Source organism: Bos indicus, chromosome 19, assembly GCF_029378745.1.
Source record: "Bos indicus isolate NIAB-ARS_2022 breed Sahiwal x Tharparkar chromosome 19, NIAB-ARS_B.indTharparkar_mat_pri_1.0, whole genome shotgun sequence".
NCBI classification, from domain to species: domain Eukaryota; kingdom Metazoa; phylum Chordata; class Mammalia; order Artiodactyla; family Bovidae; genus Bos; species Bos indicus.
The window spans coordinates 62,335,660-62,355,090 of NC_091778.1; the positions used below are offsets into that span (position 1 = coordinate 62,335,660).

Here is a 19,431-nt window from a genome sequence, read left to right on the forward strand (position 1 = left end):
TACCAGGTCTTAGCTTTCCAGTGGGAGCTCTGAGACAAGTTCTCTTAGCTACCCCTCGCTGTTTCAAGATTTGAGAACAATAGAGTCCCTGTAACCAAGACCAATGCAAAACTGCTGATTCTTACTTTTGATGAATGAAATGGTTGCATCAGTTTTTCCACAGAAGTGTCAAAGTCAGCACAGGTCACAGGTCATCTGTAACCAGCAGAAGAAGAGCAAGCAAACGGAATAAAAAAAAAAACAGAAAAGACCATGATGGCCTGACCAAAGCCACAAACCCTGGGGGTTACTTAGGAAGTTCTGGGTTTTTCTTGTTTTTCCTGTATTAAGACACAAGAAGTACCTAAGGAGATCAAACCAGTCAACCCTAAAGGAAAGCAAACCTGAATATTCATTGGAAGGACTGATGCTGAACCTAAAGCCCTAATACTTTTGGCCACCTGATGCAAAGAGCCGCCTCTTTGGAAAAGACCCTGATGCTAGGAAAGATCAAAGGCAAAAGGAGAAGGGGGCGGCAGAGGATGAGATGGTTAGATAGCATTGCCGACTCAATGGACATGAGGTTGAGCAAACTGCAGGACACAGTGGAAGACAGGGGAGCCCGGGGTGCTGCAGTCCGTGGGGCTGCAAAAAGCTGGACACGACTTAGTGACTGAACAACGACGACTTAATAAGTGGAACTATAAAGTATTTCTTTTTGCCTAGAACACCATGGGAAACATTACTAAGATAATCGATTGGCGCCCTGAACAGATGTTTGGGACTGTCTGGCATATGAACATTGGAGGTTAGGCTTGCAGAATGTACAAGAACAGTAAAAGACCAATGATTTTGAGCTACACACACACACACACACACACACACACTCATTTCCATCTCAGACTGTGCAAGCAAGATAGAAGCAGATTTAACCAACTTGTTTTGATTACATCAGTGTGACCAAACATCGTCACTAGAATAACAGATGGATAATGGATGGTTCCTCCGCAGAGGCTGACAGCTCCTGCCAGGTGGGAACCTGGGGACAATCTCACCGATATTTTTTCATCATACACACACACCTGTGTGAGTTCTTTCTCCTTTAATCACCCTTGGGGAGGCTCTATATTTACTCCAGGAAGGTTGACTTTGCATAAAAGCACAACACACATTTTTTTGAGAAATCTACATTTGAGATTATCTTCAGAGCCCATGGTGTTTTTTAAAAGACATTTAAAAGTTTCACTGGTTATGAAATGTTAGGCTCCTTGGTAGTAGATGTTTTTAACCAAAAACATCAATAAAATATATTTTTTTAAGTTTTAATGGTAAAACTCCAGTTCTGGGGGCAAATTTGCCTTCTAGAATTTGCCAAACACTACTTGGTGCTAAGTTTGAGAAACCAAGTAGGTAAAACAAAGAGGGAAATTTACCTGGTAAGGATTTTTATTAAAAGAAACAAACCAGTAAGGAGTAATTAGCATTCTACATATTACACATATGGGAGAGGAAATGGATACTGAAGCCTTTTCTGAAAGAGAAGTGACCAAAATATTCTAGAAAATAACCCTGAAGATGACTCCTCTGAAGGGCAGTAAAGATACATACACATAAGTGGCCATTGTCCTAAAAGTCATTCCCATTATTTTTGGCATACCTCTGAAGTCAACAATATAGAGAGAGATGGATATTTGTATAATTCTATATAATATGGGTAATTATATCACACCAAATCAAATAGATTTTGGGGGAAAAAGAACAGGATCTCTTTTATAGAGATATATGGACTTTCTAATACACTGATAATTATAGGCAAGGCTGATATCCAGATAGTCCATGCTGGTACACATTAAATAGTGTGCTGGCCACGAAGCTTATTTGGATTTTTCCATAATATAACATCTTACAGAAAAACTGGGCTTCCCTTGTAGCTCAGCTGGTAAAGAATAGGCCTGCAATGCAGGAGGCACGGGTTCGATCCCTGGGTTGGGAAGATCTGCTGGAGAAGGGATAGGCTACCCATCCCAGTATTCTCGGGCTTCCCTGGTGGCTCAGATGCTAAAGAATCTGTCTGCAATGTGGGAGACCTGGGTTTGATCCCTGAGTTGGGAAGATCCTCTGGAGGAGGGCATGGCAGCCCACTCCAGCATTCTTGCCTGGAGAATCCCATGGACAGAGAAGTCTGGTGGGCTGCAGTTCATGGGGTCACAAAGAGTCAGAACTGCTGAGCACGTCTAAGCACATGGGAAAACGGGCATGAACTTTGTGGCCAATCCACTATTTTGCATATCATCCCTGGATAGGAATATCTTCTCTCTTTCTTCGCACACACACACATACACACACAAACATATATCTGTATGTACATGAGATTCCTAACATATCAACTTAAATATAGATTATGCATCTCTTTATTTCAGAATTAGTTGTTTAGAACTTATAACAGTTCTTAAAAAAAAATAAAATTTCAACTTGTAAGGCTATCAGGCCATTCTACGTTAGGACATAAGATACCCCCATCACCATGGAATACATTGTTTCTACGGGGAAAAGGTATCCCAAATTTCAAATCAGTATTCCATCTCTCTTTAGTGGGGAGTAGACCAGTGTTCTCAACCCTGTTGCAGGTTAGAACACACAAGTGACTTGTGAAAAATACCAACTGCCAGGTCCTACCCTGACCAACTCAGTGAGAATCTCTGGGCCCTCAGTATTGAGTGTTAACATGCTCCCAGGGATTCCACTGTGCATCCGGGTTGAGAACCACCACCTACTCCTTCTCCACCCAAGTGTGCTTGTTTTGCAAGCTCAGGCCCTGGACTCACTGACAGCAGAGGTAAACACATGAGGAACACGGTTAGTTAAGAATATTTAAAAGTAAAAATCACTCTGGACAAGAGGCAAGAGTCACCGGACTCAGACCAGAGAGACGTTTTGCTTAAAAATTTCACCAAAAGCTGTCATGAAATGGCCTGATTTTTTTTTCTTTCTATTTTCTTTTTAAGAAGATGAATGCATTATTCTTGTGATTTTCTTCCCTCTGCATCTCAAAGAGAGAAACTTCCAGATTTAGAAAGAACAGTAGGAAAGTGTATGGCCATGACCACTGGGATAATTCTCTTTTTTTCTGGCTGGAAATAGATGAGACGGGAGTAGCATCAAAGCAGATGAGTTGGACGTTTATCAAACAGGTGTGTCTTAAACGAAGATGAACAAGTGGACGGATGTGCCTTCCTCTCTCTGGGCGTGAGCTGGGTGCCGAGAACAAGGAGCAAATGCAGAGAAAAAAAAAAAACAGGACTGCACTTCAAAAGCCAAGAGAGAAAGACAGGACTACACTCAGAGCGCTCAAGGGAGCGACGCTCTCGCCCTATTTGTGAACTTGAGGCAAAGAAAGGAGCAGACCGTGTTCTCTTTGGAAACTTTTTAAAATCTCTTTTTAAAATAAAATCCCTCTGTCCTTGTGCAGCAGGAGTAGCTTTGTATTAACACAACATCCCAAAGCAACACTCCCCGGTTGTCACGGGTTGTATCTTCCCTGTGGACCACTTCACTCCTTGACCTTCCAAGAACCCAGACCCCAGAGCAGAGAACCCACAGGGGTCTCTGGCCATGAGAAAGAGCTTCTGCTGCTCCATCAGCTGCTGGGAATCCACCACGGAGCCAGCCTCCCGCCGCGGAGCGAGCCACCACCAAAGGAGGGCGCGCCCTGGGCTCAGCCATCAGTCCCCAAGAATTCAGCCAGTGACCCCATGATCTTCCCATCTCATCAAAAAACTGCTCCCTGCCTTTATTTTTCTTCTACTGCAGCCCTTCCCTTTACAAGAAGGCGTCTTCCGTGACCAAACCAAAAGAAGCAAGATGACATTAAGGGCAAAGGCAGTCCCTGGGGAGGCCACAGCAGAGGCAGGCGCTGGTTCTCTGGGTGGGGAGACAAACTTCCCCTCTGGACTGGGAAACCTCCTCCTTACCAAAGACGGATGTTATTTATAATAGCCATTTGCAGAACTTGTGACGTCTCACACACACAAACACACACACACACGCACGCATGCACACAGAAGGATAGATAGGTGATGGAAAACCACATCGCAAATCACTTTCGATTACTCCTACACCACCAAGGCCAACAGAACAGCCAGATCTGCGACTCTCTGAGCTGTGACGAGAGTGATTTTTTGTCTTCCAAAGTTCGGAAATAGTGTGTGACCAGGCAACGCTGCCGCTTCACCGGAATACGCGGTTACGACCCCAGGTGGAGCAGAAACTGAGGAACACGGCAGCAGCTACAGCAGCTGGAACAGACGCGCCACGTGAGCTCCTGGTGGATACTTTTATCAGAATCCCAAAGATGCACATGAAATAATTTCTTCTGGACCACAGACACGATCGAACTTAAAAAATAAAAAAGCCGATAAATACTGCCAACCCAATCTTGTCTTTCGTCTCTCCCTCCTCGCATCAAATGGAATCTTGTCAACCGCTTAAACATAAATATTAAAATAATAAGTGGGACAGACTACAGATCTACTTACAATTCCATCACTTCTGTAGCACCTTTTTTTACCTTTTTACCAATGTATCCGTTTCGTAAAGAACAGAAGTCTGAAAAGCTTACGGACTCACATGACACATCATTAAATATTTAATCACCTTTTTAAGTCCTAAGCCTTTATCATATTTCATCCATCTAGACAGTTCATTCTATAACTATAGATTCCAAGGCCCCCTTTGGAGGGGAAAAAAGAGAAAATGGGGAAGAAAAAAACCTTCTGAGAGGCAGGGTTAAATTATCTCAAAGATGAGTTTCTATTGGCGCTTCAGTGGACATCAGCCTGTAAACCCACCAATCCACAGGAGGGTCAACCGATGGAGTCCATTGTTTTTAGTCTCCAAGAATTGATTTTACAAAAGATGCCACGTCTGTCGCTTTGGATTCGTGTAGGGTGAAAAACGGATGTTGCTGGTGAAGAAAAGAAAAATGCCTTCCGTTAATACTGGTCTCTGACAACGCCTGAGATTAGCAATGGACAGATCTGGTTAGTTAACAAACTAAGTATCCCCATCAGGCTTAAACTAGATTCTTCTACCCCTTCCCAAACCAAGTATACACTCAGGGATGCAAATTCTTAAAGATGTCATTTAGCTGCTGCTCCTCCTATCTTGGTATCGCTTTTTGATTCCATGCCAGAGTATCCACTGCTTTAAAATATACGTATGTAACTAGGCTATATACATCCCATGCATGTGTGCTAAGCAGGCGTGGTAAGCTGCTTCAGTTATGTCCGACTCTGTGCTACCTGATGGACCGTAGCCTGCCAGGCTCCTCTGTCCATGGGATTCTCTGGGCAAGAATACTGGAGTGGGTTGCCATTCCCTTCTCCAGGGGATCTTCCCCACCCAGGGATGGCGCCCATGTCTCTTAGGGCTTCTGCGTTGGCAGGCAGGTTCCTTACCACTAGCGCCACCAGGGAAGCCCGTATACATCCCATCAACGGGTAAATACAAGCAAGAGCAGAGATGGCTCAAAGATTCGGTTTACAAATAAGCCTGTCACCTAGAAAGTAATTTTCAGACAAAGTGGCAAAATAATAAGAAATTTTAGAGATTTACACACACGCAGTTCCCAAGAAGTGAGTGGTAGAATGAGAAACCAGTTTTTGGAACAATAAACAGGCGTTGCTCGTGCTTAACACTGGAGAGCTGGTTTGCACTCAAACAGCTAGCAGTGTTACTTTTTACATCACTTCTATTGATAACAGGGCTTTCCTGGTGGCTCAGATGGTAAAGAACCCGCCTGCAATGTGGGAGACCTGGGTCCAATCCCTGGGAGGATTCCGTGGAGAGCATGGCAGTCCACTCCAGTATTCTTGCCTGGAGAACCCCATGGACAGAGGAGTCTGGAGGGCCACAGTCCATGGGGTCACAAAGAGTCGGAAATGACTGAGCCACTAAGCACAGCACGTTGATAACAAGTGATCCTTATGTCTCTCCACGATGATCTGATCCTTGTGGAAAATAAAGTAGCCTGCCCAACCCTAGGTCTGGGTGGAAAAAAATTCATCTTGGAGATTAAAAACCAAGAAGCAAAAAGGTGGTCTCTGCTCATGCTGCTCAGATTCCATAAACTTGACATCACGTCCTGCTCTTTGCTGGGGGAAGAAGCATGGTCCAATGCAGAGAGCCACGCGTTTCAAAACGATTCTGAAGGAAACGAAGCTAGAGGCTCTGCCCCAGGGCCGCCCTCCTCGAATAGCTCAACTCGGTGCCGGGAAGCGCCTGGCTGACACCCGGGAACCTCACACCTCCAGTTAGGAGTGGACACATCAGCTCACGGTCCACACTCCTCCCAGTACAATCAGAACCAAGCGATCAAACCAAAAAGAACAATTCCTCCAGGAGGAACTAAGAGCCTGAGCTAGCAGGGCCCCCTCCCAACTGTCTGGAAGCATTGCTCCTCTCAGCGACCTGTCAACAGCTAAATATGAGCGTTTCTGCACACAGACGTGTAGGTGACTCACTCCGCTTCCCCTGACTTTGAGGATTTTTGTTCACAGCCTACGTGTTGCCTAGCTCTAGGTTTTCTAATTATATTTGTTTTAAACCTGAGAGCAGAGAGCTGGATGACTCAGCCCTGTGGGAACCTAGAATGCCCACCCATGGACATTTTAGAAAACAATGCAAAGAGGAAAGGAACAAAGAAAGCAAGCCCCAAATAAGGTCGGTGGTCACCACTAAGTACAGTGACTCAAAAAAAAAAAAAAGAGAGGTTTTCTGGCTTTGCCATTGGGTGCTTCATAGCCACGATATTAACCAGAGCCCCAGGCGTGGGCGCAGCCTCTGGAGCCCCCCGGATGAATACACTACTTCTGATCACTACCCACTTACACAGCACCCTTACCGAGTGTTTTACCATCGTGCTTATTAGCTTTCCCACATCCCCTCGACATTTAGAGATCTTTTCATGTCCTTTGAAGCCTTTCACTATCAAAACAGGCCACGTCCGGTCTCAGCGTGTCTCAGGGACTACGCCCGACGCCCGCCACCCCATTCTCCTGTCTTGTGGTCGGTGGGTGGCTCAGGGGACCTAGCCTAGGTCTGCGACGGAATTCAATAACCGCACCTGATGTCTCAACGAAAAAAAACAACTCCTCAGGCACCTCTCGGTTTAGTCTCAGGCTGGGAAAGCACCGTGAGAGCCAGGGGCAGGGGGAGCAGGCAGGCATGTGGACATGGGAACTGTGACGTGTCTCCTGTGTGGGTTTTGAGGCTGTAAAAGGCTGGGAGGGAACCAGTCCCTTCTAGAAGCGGCCGACTAAGAATAGCAACCAGGACACAGCAGAGGAGACGCCGTGGAATCGCCCCCAGACCACAGACCCAGGCTGAGCGTCTCAGAAGGTGGGGGGAGGGCACTGGACTTCCCTGGTGGTCAAGGGGTGAAAAATCCCGCCTGCCGACGCAGGGCACACGGGTTCGATCCCTGGTCCGGGAAGAGCCCGCGTGTCACGGGGCAGCAGAGCGTCTGCGCCACAGCTACTGAAGCCGGCGCACCGCGACGAAGAGAGGCGCCCGGCCTCTGCAACTCGAGAAGGCCGTGCGCAGCAACGAAGACCCCGCGCAGCCATGAATTAATTAATGAAGAGGGGCCCGGTACAGGGAGAACTTAACACCCAGCCTGGAGCATCGCCACCAGCGCTAAGAGTCTCCAGTTCCCCTGCAAAACCACACTTTAGGTCAGTCAGCCCTGCCTAGGGCTTCCCTGGAGGCCCAGATGGTAAGGAACCCGCCTGCCAATGCAGAAGACGCAGGTTTGACCCCTGGGTGGGGAAGATCCCTGGGAGGAGGAAATGGCAACCCACTCCAGTGTTCTTGCCTGGAGAATCCCATGGACAGAGGGGCCTGGCAAGCTGCAGTCCATGAAGTCACCGAGTTGGATACACCTTAGCAACTAAACAACATCATCTCTGTTTAACACTGTGGTTCAATCTAGGACATCCCAGGACATTCAGAGGACATGATCACCTCCCTGGACCATCACTTGCATCACCTGGGTTTTGTTTCTGGTGGTTTCCATCTAGGACAGGGGTCAACAATGGATGAACTGGGGGCCCAATCCAGCGGACTGCCTATTTCTGAAACAGAGTTTTATTGGTGCACAGCTGCACTCCTGTGTCTACCCACTGGCTATGGCAGCTCTCATGCTAAAACAGAAGTCGAGTTGTCGTAGCAGCCCACAGAGCCTGAAGTATTTACTTTCTTGTTGTCCGATCTTTTGCAAACCTACGGACTGTAGCCCACAAGACTTCCCCGTCCATGGGATTCTCCAGGCGAAAAATACTGGAGTGGGTCGCCATTTTCTTCTCCAGGGGATCTTCCCGACCCAGGGATCAAACCTGCGTGTCCTGCGTGGGCAGTTTGTTTACCACGAGTCACCTGGGAAGCCCGAACCCTGTCTATGCAACAATTCTTTATAAAAACGCTGGCTGGCCCCATACCCCATAGAGCAAGTCCTACTCAGTTACGGCCCCCAGTGGGAGCTTGAAAGAGAAAGCAAATGAGATGACCTTCCTGTCCACACCTCAATCCAAACAGGGAACAAAAAACATTTGGGATTTCTATAAGAGGTACATGTCTGGGTTGGGGCCTTAATTATACTGTTCTTCACCTGGAAAGAGGATTTTTTTTTTCCTACCTCTTCACCAACTCCTACAACCTCAACAGTCGCCTCTCAGCATGTGTTTTCCTGAGGCTTCAGCCGAAGCGTTTGGACTCAGAGTTTCCACTGAGAAACCTCAGTCCCACCGGAAAGCGGGAGGCAGTCATGACCTCATAAGGCAAGTCATCCCAGTGCCATGAAGATGAGCACCGTAAAAGGCGGGGGTGGCGGTGGTGACCCGCACGGAACTACAGCCCTAATGCCAGACCACCAGAGCCCACGGTGTCCGGACAGAGTGCAAAGGCAGCTTCAACATCAGTTGCCCAAGGGTGTTAAGCGAGGACTCCGCAATTTTTCTCAAGTGTGCTCCATTGAAACCTCTGATAAGCAGCCACTTGGAAGGGGGAAAACGTGGTATGCATTTTCAATAGTCAGACACATAAAGCAAACATACTTTCATCTGAAGAAAAAGTGACAAAGGCACCTTGAAAACAAGAGTAGAGAACCCCCCACAAACCGCTCTATGCGGGTTGCACTTTATGTGGAATCAAAGTTTAAAATGCTCTGGGGGTTGCACAAGAATTCTAAAACAAAGTAGCCAGGATTGAAAAGGCCCCCGACTGGCTACTATCTACATAAGCAGAGGGGAAATGTTGAACCCAAACGTGCTGCAGGCTAAGATCTTCTCAAGCATGACTCATCTCCCCTTCTGCCTCAACTGTGGGTGTTAGTTGAATGCTGAGTCCCCATGGGCTGCCTTTATATTTCATTGCATTATTTTTTTAAATTTTTATTTATTTATTGGCCACGCCGAGTGACATGTAGGATCTTAGTTCCCTGCTGCTGCTGCTAAGTCGCTTGTCGTGTCCAACTCTGTGCGACCCCATAGATGGCAGCCCACCAGGCTCCACCGTCCCTGGGAGTCTCCAGGCAAGAATACTGGAGTGGGTTGCCATTTGCTTCTCCACTTAGTTCCCTGACCAGGGATCAAACCCATGACTCCTGTAGTGGAAATGCAAAGTCCTAACCACTGGACCACCAGGCAAGTCCCGAGGCTGCCTTTCTATTTTATTGGTTTATTTTTATTTATTTATTTATTGGCCAGGCTGTGAGGCTTTCGGGATCTTAGTTCCCAGACCAGGGATTGAACCCACGTCCCCTGCAGTACCGGCGTGGAGTCTTAGCCACTGGACCATCAGGAAAATCCCAGGGCTGCCTTTTTAAAGGGGACAAAGATGCCCAGTCCGTCTCTCCTCAGACTCTTCCCAGCATCTATTCAGTCATCCAGTCGACATATGGTTCAGACTTAAATTCAAGCTTAACCAGAAGAACTGAAAATCCATGGGATCTGCTGAGACCATCCAGTTCTGCTCTCTCATCTCCTGGCAACTTGCAAGTATACGGTCGAGTGGTGTTAACTCTAGTCCTCACGCTGTGCTTTATACCCCAGGTCTTACTCATCTGGTAAACAGAAACTTGTGCTCTTTGACCACCTTTATCCATTGCCCCCAGCCCACACACCCCTGGCAACCACCAGTCTATGCTCCGTAAGTTGTTTTTTTTAAGATTCTGCATTTAAGTGAGATCATGCAGTATTTGCTTTTTCTGTCTGACTTATTTCACTTAGAATAATGCCCTCAAGCTTCACCCACGTTGTTGTAAATAACAGGATTTCCTTTTTTAATGCTTGAGTAATATTCCATTGTGTGTGTATGTGCATATGTATTATGTTTTCTTTATCTCTGTATTCATTAATGGACACTCAGATTGTTTCCACATCTTGGCTGAGATAAATAATGCTGCAGTGAACTTGGGGGTTCAGCTATTTCTTCAAGATAGTGATTTCATTTCCTTCAGATCTGTGCCCAGAAGTGGAATCATTAATCATCAGATGGTGCTATTTTTAATTTTGTGAGGTTTTCTGTCCTGGCTGGACCAGGTCACACCCCACCAGGGAGCCTCTTTTCTCTGCATCTTCCCCAGAGTTCCTCTCTTATCTTTCAAACCTTCCAGATGTGAGATGATGCCTGACTGCGTTTTTTTTTTTTAATAATACGTTCTTTTTTATTTTTTATTTATTTTTTTTTAATACGTTCTTTTTTAAAAGACTTTTTTTTTTAATGTGGGCCATTTTTAACGTCCTTGTTGAATTTGTTATGATACTGCTTCTGTTTTATGTTCGGGTTTTCTGGCCACGAGGCATGTGGGATCTTAACTCCCTGACCAGGGATCGAACTGGCACCCACTGCATTAGGAAGGCAGAGAATTAACCGCTAGACCACCAGGGAAGTCCAGATCATGATTTAGATGTCATTCACTTCCCCTGTTCCAACTGTTAGTATGGACTCATCTACACCCCCTAACAATACTCACCATAAGCTCTGGATATGTTGGCCTTTCTTTGGAATTCTTCTTCAAGCTTAAAGGAAAAAAAAAAATCACATTAAAATCTAGAAACCATCTGTGTTTCCACTAGACTAGGATTTCAGAACCTGCAGAAGACCAAACAGAACCACCTTTAAAAATGTACTGAAAACATAAATCTCCTGCCTTGACTTTCCTCTTCAGTTACACTTCCCAACGATGTTTGAAATCACTCTGTACCTTAACAGGAAGGGTAAGGCTGTGTGTGTTTCCTTATGTTTCTTTACCAATGACATAAAAACTAGCTTTTATTATGTATCAAAATATATATTCACTTTCCTTCAAAACGGCTTTTAATCCACCCCCTCTTGCAAAGACCCTGGCAGGTGTTTCTTAAATTACAGTTGTTGTCTGTCCATTGTCTCCAATACCGGGTTCTCTCTGCTTCTGATCTCCTTGCAGGTACAATTTGCTTTTATATGCTCCCTGCTGAAACTGCCTGAGACAGAAGCACTACGGATGTAGAATGCCTAAGGTCACTGCTGCTTGACGACCGCTCGGCTGATGACCGGGAAAGCACGCTGGCTGTGGACTTAGCGGTGGTTCTTCTCAGAAACCCCTGCTGGCCCTGCACTACGCAAGGGGCGCCCGTCATCCAGCCGTCTGTACACACAGACCTTTAATCACATCTGATACCAGAGGCAACAGTCATAAAACCACAGTGAGAAGAGACCCACCCCTTCATCCACCTGCAGCCTTGAAATGGAAAAGAAAGTTTATTTGGAGTTGGAACCCCAGGTTACAGAATGGAGGAAAGGATGGTTTTGAAAAGTATGATTTGCGAGGCAACCTGCAGAGCCCTCTGCCCACGGGCCCTAAAACCATCCACGAATGGGAAGGACGTCTGCCTGGCGTGGAAGGAACTCAAAAAGTGACAGAACACTGGGTGGCCGGGATTTGCGCTGATGACCACGGGGAGCAAGGGAGACCTGCGAGGTGTGACCTGAGCCCCGCTCCGTGGAGGGCAACAATCAAGGGCAGGCCCGGATGCAGAGCCAGAGAGGGAAACGGCTGAAATGCTTGGCACTGAAAAAAACTCGAAATGAAAGAAAAAAGGAAGCTTTTTGAATCAAAACAGCCGAGAGCAGCCTCCCGATGGACTCCAGGCAGCTCTGCGGTGGAGGGCAGGGAGCCTGAGACGGGGAATAGGCAGAGGCGGAGACAGAGAGCTGACTGCGGGCGGATCCACACCCAGCGACCTCACTGCCTGGACAGCCGAAGAGAGAGCGTCCATCTCAACTGAGGCTCAAACAAGAATGAGTGAGAAAGGAGACCAGCAGCATCACGGCCGGGCTGGCCCGGGAAGGCATCTCTGAGCGAAACGAGGAGACCTCCAGCTCCCACCGATGAAGCCTCCTGTGCCTACGTGCTGCGACTCCGGAAGGCTCCACCAGCGGTCCCCAGATGCAGGTGGCTTTGCCGTCCAAGGCACACTCGGGGGCGTCTGGAGGCACTTCTGGTTAACGCAGCTGGTGGTGCTGGGGGCCGTAATTCACATCTAACAGGTAGAAACCGAGGCTGTCGCTCAACATCCCATAATGCCCAGGACGGTTCCCCAGCAACCACTTTGATTTACTTTTATTTCTTTTTTTGAGAAGTATAGGAAAAAACACAACTATTGGAGGACGACTGCTCTACAGTATTGTGTTGACCTCCGCCACACGTCAAGATTTATCTTTTCAAAAAAGAATTCCTAAAACCTCAAAGATTGCTGCTGAACAGGTTATTTTTGACTTATGGCCTCCGATTAGAAAGCTTGAAATGTACAAGTACCACTGCAGAGTATTGATGGAAAATATTTACACAGCACACCAAAGCTGTTTATTGATTTAATATAACTGATACAACCCATTCTCTCCACCTTTTAAATCAAGAACACTTCAAAACACGGGCTAAGAATAGCAAAATACTCAGGGTGAGGTTAGGGAGAAAAGCAAATTTTCCACGTTGAATAGGAAGCACTTGAAATTCAGCACCAAATAACAACTGTGGAGTTCAAAGCTACACCAATTTCTTTTTGGATCCGAGTCAGACTTTTGAATTTTCAAGTGGCTTGTCGTTTTCAAGCGTGCAATTAGCTAACTGCCCTAATTCCCCTTCCAAATGCCACAACACAAACTCCTGACCGTAGCTGACACTAAAACACAGCTTCGTGCCGTGCTGAGAACTGCTAGCTTCACGTTTGTGCTGAGCCGAGGGGTTCTGCCCCTCCGAATCCCCCCGAACTGACCGTTTCCCAGAAGGACTCCTGGGAACATCTGCAGAAGAAAAACACAGCTCGCCTCCCAAGCTATACATTTGTCCTGAGCTTCGTAAATACCCAGGGCCTCTTTTTACTCCTTCCTGAACAAGCCAGCAACTATGTTTGATCGTCTCTGTTTTGTGCCTGTTTCTCTGAGTCAGACAGGACCAGCGTCTGGGTGGGTCTCTGACCTCCAACGGACTTCGGGCCGGTGGACGGGGCACTGAGCTCTTAAACAGGCCTGAAGGCTCAGCAGGAAGGAAGTCAAGCTTTGGGGCACTTGGCTCAGCTGGTCTCTAGGGAGCGACTCTCAGTCCCCAAGCCTGTGTCCAGCTGAATGAGGTTATGGTGAAAGAACGCAAGCGTGCCAAGATTCCATTTTAGTAGAAACTCATTTGTGAAACCTTCTGCAAGACCAGGGTGTAAGGCCTTTCCATTTCTCTATTGTGAATCCCAAACAAGGCCTAGATGGCCAGTGTCTCCTGATTCAGGAACTCTTTAAAGGCCCTGAGATAAGAAAGCCACGTGGGCGTCCCTGGTGGCTCAGTGGTGAAGAATATGCCTGCCAGTGCAGGGGACACGGGTTCGATCCCTGGCCCAGGAAGATCCCACATGGTGTGGAGCAACTAAGCCTGCGCCTGTGCTCTAGAGCCCGGGAGACACAATCCTGAGTCCATGAGCTGCAACTGCTGAAGCCCACGTGCCTGGAGCCCGTGGTTGGCAGCAAGAGAACCCACCACGTGAGAAGCCTGCATGCCACAAGTGGAGAGGAGCTCCCCTCTCTGAGACCAGGGAAAGGCCGAGCAGCAACAAAGACGCGGCACGGCCAAAAATAAAAATAAACAGATAAATAAACGAAATTATATATAAAAAAAGAAAGCCACGTGTAGGGAAGGAAGAGTAAGAAAACGCTTGTTTGAAAATAAGTACAGAAAGGAAGGATTTGTAGGAAATCTCTGTTGTTGCTGCTTTTCTTCAAGTTCATATGGAATAAACATCTTGACTTGCTTTGGTTTTCTCTCCTCCCCTCACCCCCTCTGATGTTACTGCTAAAGAAGGATGCCAGCAGAACCCTGGACTCTATCAAGTCATAATTTGGAGAGTGATAGCAGATGAATGCCCTACTCCACCGCAAAAATCAGATCACGGCATCTGGTCCCATCACTTCGTGGCAAACAGAAGGGGAACAAGTGGAAACGGTGACAGAGTTTATTTTCTTAAGCTCCAAAATCACTGCAGACGGTGACTGCAGCCACAAAACTAAAAGATGTTTGCTCCTTGGGAGATTAGCTATGATAAACCTAGGCAGCATATTAAAAAGCAGAGACATCACTTTGCCGACAAAAGTCCATACATCCAAAGCTCTGGGTTTTCCAGTAGTCATGTACTGATGTGAGAGCTGGACCATAAAGAAGGCTGACTGCCAAAGAATTGATGCTTTCAAACTGTGGTGCGAGAATACTCTTGAGGGTTTGAGGGTCCCATGGACTTCAAGGAGATCAAACTAGTCCATCCTAAAGGAAATCAACCCTTAATATTCACTGGAAGAACTGATGCTGAAGCTGAAGCTCCAATACTTTGGCCACCTGATGCAAAGAGCTGGAAAAGACCCTGATGCTGGGAAGGACTGAAGGCGGGAGGATAATGGGGTGACAGAGGATGAGATGGTTGGATGGCATCACCAACTCAATGGACATGAGTTTGAGTAAACTCCAGGAGATAGTGAAGGACAAGGAGGCCTGGCGTGCTGCAGTCCACAGGGTCACAAAGAGTCAGATATGCCTGAATGACTGAACAACCACAACTGCTGTCAGCTGACCAGCAGTGACCAGAGGAGTGTGACCACCAAGCGGAAGCCCCAGACGAAAGCGCAGCAGCAGAGGATGCAGCTCCCGGGACTAAACAGAGAGAAGAGAAGCGCACAAAGCCAGCCCTGGCAACGGCGTGAAGACACTCTGCCCTGTGGGCGGGGCTGGCCAGCAGCTGACAGAGAGCGGCCACACAGGAAGCTGCAACTTTCACAAACGCGTGCAAACGTGAAAATTAGGGAACTTTCAGTTCTCCAAGGCTTTCATTTAAAAAAACAAAAGAAACCTGTGAAAAGCTTTAACACTTTGACTCTCGGGGAAGTTCTAAGTAAGAAGAAAAGTTGATGAAAGATAAATAAAGTAATTGAATGATTTCTCAATGAACTGTAGAAGAGAAGCAGCTTTCTGAAGAGAACAACCGTCCACAGATGGCAGGCATAAGTCAGGGGTTCTGATGACAGGCCTCCAGGAAAATGATGTGGGAACATCCCATCAGGTATTCAGGACCACCCCCTCCCAGACCAATTAAATCAGAACCTCTGAGGCCCAGGGGCACACCTGAAAGGTCTGTCACGTTGTATAAGCAGGCAACGGGAGTTGAGAACCATTAGGTTAAACTGGATTCACACCAGCCCACCTGGCTTTCTCAAGCTTTTCACACCAGCTTTGTTCTTATCAAAGTTTTCTGCAGTTCCCAGAATCTTGGGGAAAAGGGCCAGGTGGGAGAAAGGTTACAAAGCAGAGAGTCTGAAAAGCTTCCTTAAATAAGATCCTTCCTCCTCACCACCCCTCTGGAGAATGACGGGTCTGAACCATCCAAGACAAATCATCCCTTTCCTCCGTGACCTTTACACCCTCGAGGACGAGGAACAAACAGCAGGCACCGGGTCCTTGAAACCAGAAGGCACGATCCTGAAGCCCTCTCAGCCGGGCAGGTGCACAGCACACCTGGAGGCTCCGGCAAGGAGAGCAGAGAGGGGGTACCGCCCGGGCGCCCAGGGGAAGTGCTGATACGCATCCAGCGGCATCCAGCAGGCGAGCATCACGCCGCCCATCACTCCAGCCTCTCCGGCCACTCAGCCAAGAATAAAACAAAAACAACGGCACGTCGGCCTCGTATGTCTTTAGGGGAAAGCACCAGGGTGACGGGCCTAGAGCTGGTGAAAAACCCAAGGGGCCTTTGCTTCACAAGCAACAGACAGCTGCTTGGTGTTACCACGTTTTCCAGTAAAAGCTGTGTTCAGAATGCCTCTTCCAAAGCGCGTGGAGGCCAAGGAAGGGTAACCTTGGGGAAGCTAGCCTCTCCAACGGGAGGCGGAATGCCAGCCCCTTTCTTAGCTCCAAGTGAGCAGAGCCGGTCCCCTGGGCAACCACAGCTGGGCTTCCAGCATCTCCGACGGCCTCTGCCCCGGCTCACAGCTGCACGGCAGCGCCCAGGATCACAGCCTGCGCTCCATCATGGCATCATTTTTCCAGCATCCCTTGCAATGATCATCAGTATCAAGTCATGCTGGGCACCCTGGGGCCCGTGCAGACGGAAATCACCAGGTTTTCTGAAGAAAAACAATCCCCTCTTCTAGTTTCCTCAATTCCACCAGCAATTTCCATGAAACAAAGTCACGGCATCAGTATGGCTCCTTCCATCTCTCCACCCCAACTTTATTTTCCCTTCTCAGACGTGCCCCCTCCCCAGCCGGAACTGTCCACTGTCCACTTCCGGGCAAGCAGAGCCATCAGTGAGCAAACCTTCTCTAACAATCAGCCTAAAACACCAGAATCACTTGGTAAGACCTCCAGGTGCCTAAGCGAAGCTCTGAATGTAGCCTCCGTCGTCTTCTCCAGGCTTATTCTTTGCGTCATATCTCCTCCCCACCCGAGCCCTCCAGTGGGTCCCCCACCTCTCTCTTTATGCCCTGGCCCACATCAGATGGCTCAGCCTTTCATCAAACAGTTTCCCACGCCTGTGTCAGGGTGCATGAGATTCCTCCCACCTGGAACACCTTCTCCTCCTCCACTTCCCTTTTCCCTGGCACACACCTCACCTGGTCCCAGCTCAGGATTTATCTCCTCCAGAAACTCTCCCCTAAGGCCTTTCCTCTGAGTTCCCCCCAAAGACCCAGTGCCCGTTTCCCTCTGGACCTGGGCTAGAATGACTGAGCTGGGACACTCCCCTCTGTGGCTCTGAGCTCAGCGGGGACCAGGCAGAGCTGTCTTTGTTGCTTAGCAACGAGGATACACTCCATCAACACTGGGAGTGGATGTGGGCACGTGGATTAGACCGATGGAGGAAGTCAGGAAGACCCCTTCCGCCTTCACCCTGGCTTCTGGGAGACGCGCTTTCTTACCACTGTGAGGTAAAGTCAACAAACTCTTCGGAGAACTTGTCTGCGGGCAGCTGCGGCGACGGCTCCTCCACCACCTGTTTGAGCTGCTGGAAAGGAGTCCCCCATGAGTCGTAGGGAAACCGGAGGATGGCCAGCTCAATCTGGAAGGGAGAGGTACACAGGAGGTGAGAGCTGACTCTGGGCTACTGTGTACCGGGCAGCTGCTGGGGCATCCATGTCGTCCCAGGAGGCGGAGGGCAACCGGACGGGGACAGTCCGGTGAAATGTGCAGAGGGGACGCCAATGATGACGTGTTCGCTAGCGGTGTGCCCCCACGTCCTGGAGCTAGGGGTGACATCGTCCGGGAGACAGCCCCTCACCAAGAGGAAATCCACCCGGAATATTCACCGGAAGGACTGATGCTGAAGCTCCAGTACTTTGGCCACCTGATGCTAAGAGTGGACTCATTGGGAAAGACCCTGACGCTGGGAAAGATTGAGGGCAGAAGGAGAAGGGGACGACAGAGGATGAGATGGCCGGATAGCATCACTGACTTGATGAACATGAGTTTGAGTAATCATCTAGCTGGTGATGGACAGGGAGGCCTGGCATGCTGCAGTCCACGGGGTCACAAAGAGTCGAACACCACTGAGCGACTGAACAATAACCTCACTGAAACCCAGTGTGGCACTTCATAAAACTGTGAGCCAGCAGTGTGCAACTTCAGGATGAAAGGGGCCAGGTTTTCAAACGTTTAGTCTAAAAAGCAGTTCTCGCCCGAAGACGCTTACCTCTGCTGCCATCTGCTGGCCACACGCTGGAATGAAAACAAACAGGGCCAAAGGACTGCTCGGTTTTTGGACTTGAGTAAAGGCCGCCTTGCTGTTACAAGATCACGTGCCTTCTGGGCAAGGACGTGAAATAGCTCACGGGATTTACTCAGCTGCTGTGTCTGGGAAGGAACCAGGACCACCATGGATCCTTCCAGACCTCGGTGATCCACTGAAAATTTACGATCAGCAGAGTTACAAATCAGGCTCTCACCGTGTATAACTTCAGGGCTGTGCCTGAGGAAATGAGCCTGTTTGTTAGTATGTGCTGGGGCTATACCTGCAGTCAACAGCCAAGACTGCTCTCATAACCATATTCCGAGAAGCTGAGCCCATGTCTTGGATACAAAGCTCTCCATATTAGCGTCTAGGACGGGTGGCAGAGACTGGGAGTTTGGGATGGACATGTACACGGTGCTGTCTTTAAAACAGACAACCCACAAGGGCCTGCTGTACAGCCCGGGGAACTCGGCTCAACATTTTGTAATAACCTAAGTGGGAACGGAATTGGAAAAAAAGAGATACAAGTAAACTGCATCACTTCACTGTACACCTGAAACCAGCAGCACACTGTGATCAACTACGCGGCTGAGAGGACAGAGCATCTGCCTGCAATGCCTGGGTTCAGTCCCTGGGTCAGGGAGGTCCCCTGGAGAAGGGAATGGCCACTCATTCCAGTATTCTTGCCTAGGAAATCCCATGGACAGCGGAGCCTGGCGGGCTACAGTCCATGGGATTGAAAAGAGTCAACTAAGCAACAAACAAAACACGCTCCGATATAAAACAAAAAATTTTTTTAAAAAGCTCTATCAGGGTCCACACAGATTCGTGCTCTTGGAGTAGCCTGAGCCTCTGCATGCTTGATTAGAGTAGTTTAAATTTAAACCCTAAGGATAACTCTCAGGAACAGCAGCCAGACCCTCTCGTTTTACAGCTCAGGACAGCGAGACAGCCTGTGTGACTCCATCCGTCACGCAAGGGCACACAACTCCTTGGAGGTGGAATGAAGAGAACTGGGTTTGCCCAGTTCCCGTTCAGTGTTTCTGCCGCCCCGCTCTGCGGACAATCTTGCTCTCTCAGATCAGCTTCCAGGGCGTCCACCTCTTGCTCTTGAGGTCTGCCCCACCGCAGCTTCATGCCCCAATACTCCCTGCCCCCAGCCCACAAT

The 19,431-nt window shown here is 48.4% G+C and overlaps 1 protein-coding gene across 4 annotated transcripts in view; it reads right to left on the bottom strand.

Annotated features, from left to right (window-relative positions):
• Nucleotides 1–4,601: 4,601 nt before the first annotated feature.
• The window catches only part of MAP2K6 (mitogen-activated protein kinase kinase 6), a 106,460-nt gene continuing 91,630 nt past the window's right edge, over nt 4,602–19,431 (bottom strand). For all 4 annotated transcript variants that reach the window (XM_019981358.2, XM_019981360.2, XM_019981359.2 and 1 more), the window contains 3 exons: nt 17,455–17,594; nt 11,009–11,054; nt 4,602–4,942 (listed from right to left, as the gene is read on the bottom strand). In XM_019981358.2, the coding sequence (XP_019836917.2) occupies nt 4,865–4,942; nt 11,009–11,054; nt 17,455–17,594 (264 nt within the window). In that variant the 3' untranslated portion in view covers nt 4,602–4,864. The remainder of the gene's footprint in view (nt 4,943–11,008; nt 11,055–17,454; nt 17,595–19,431) is intronic.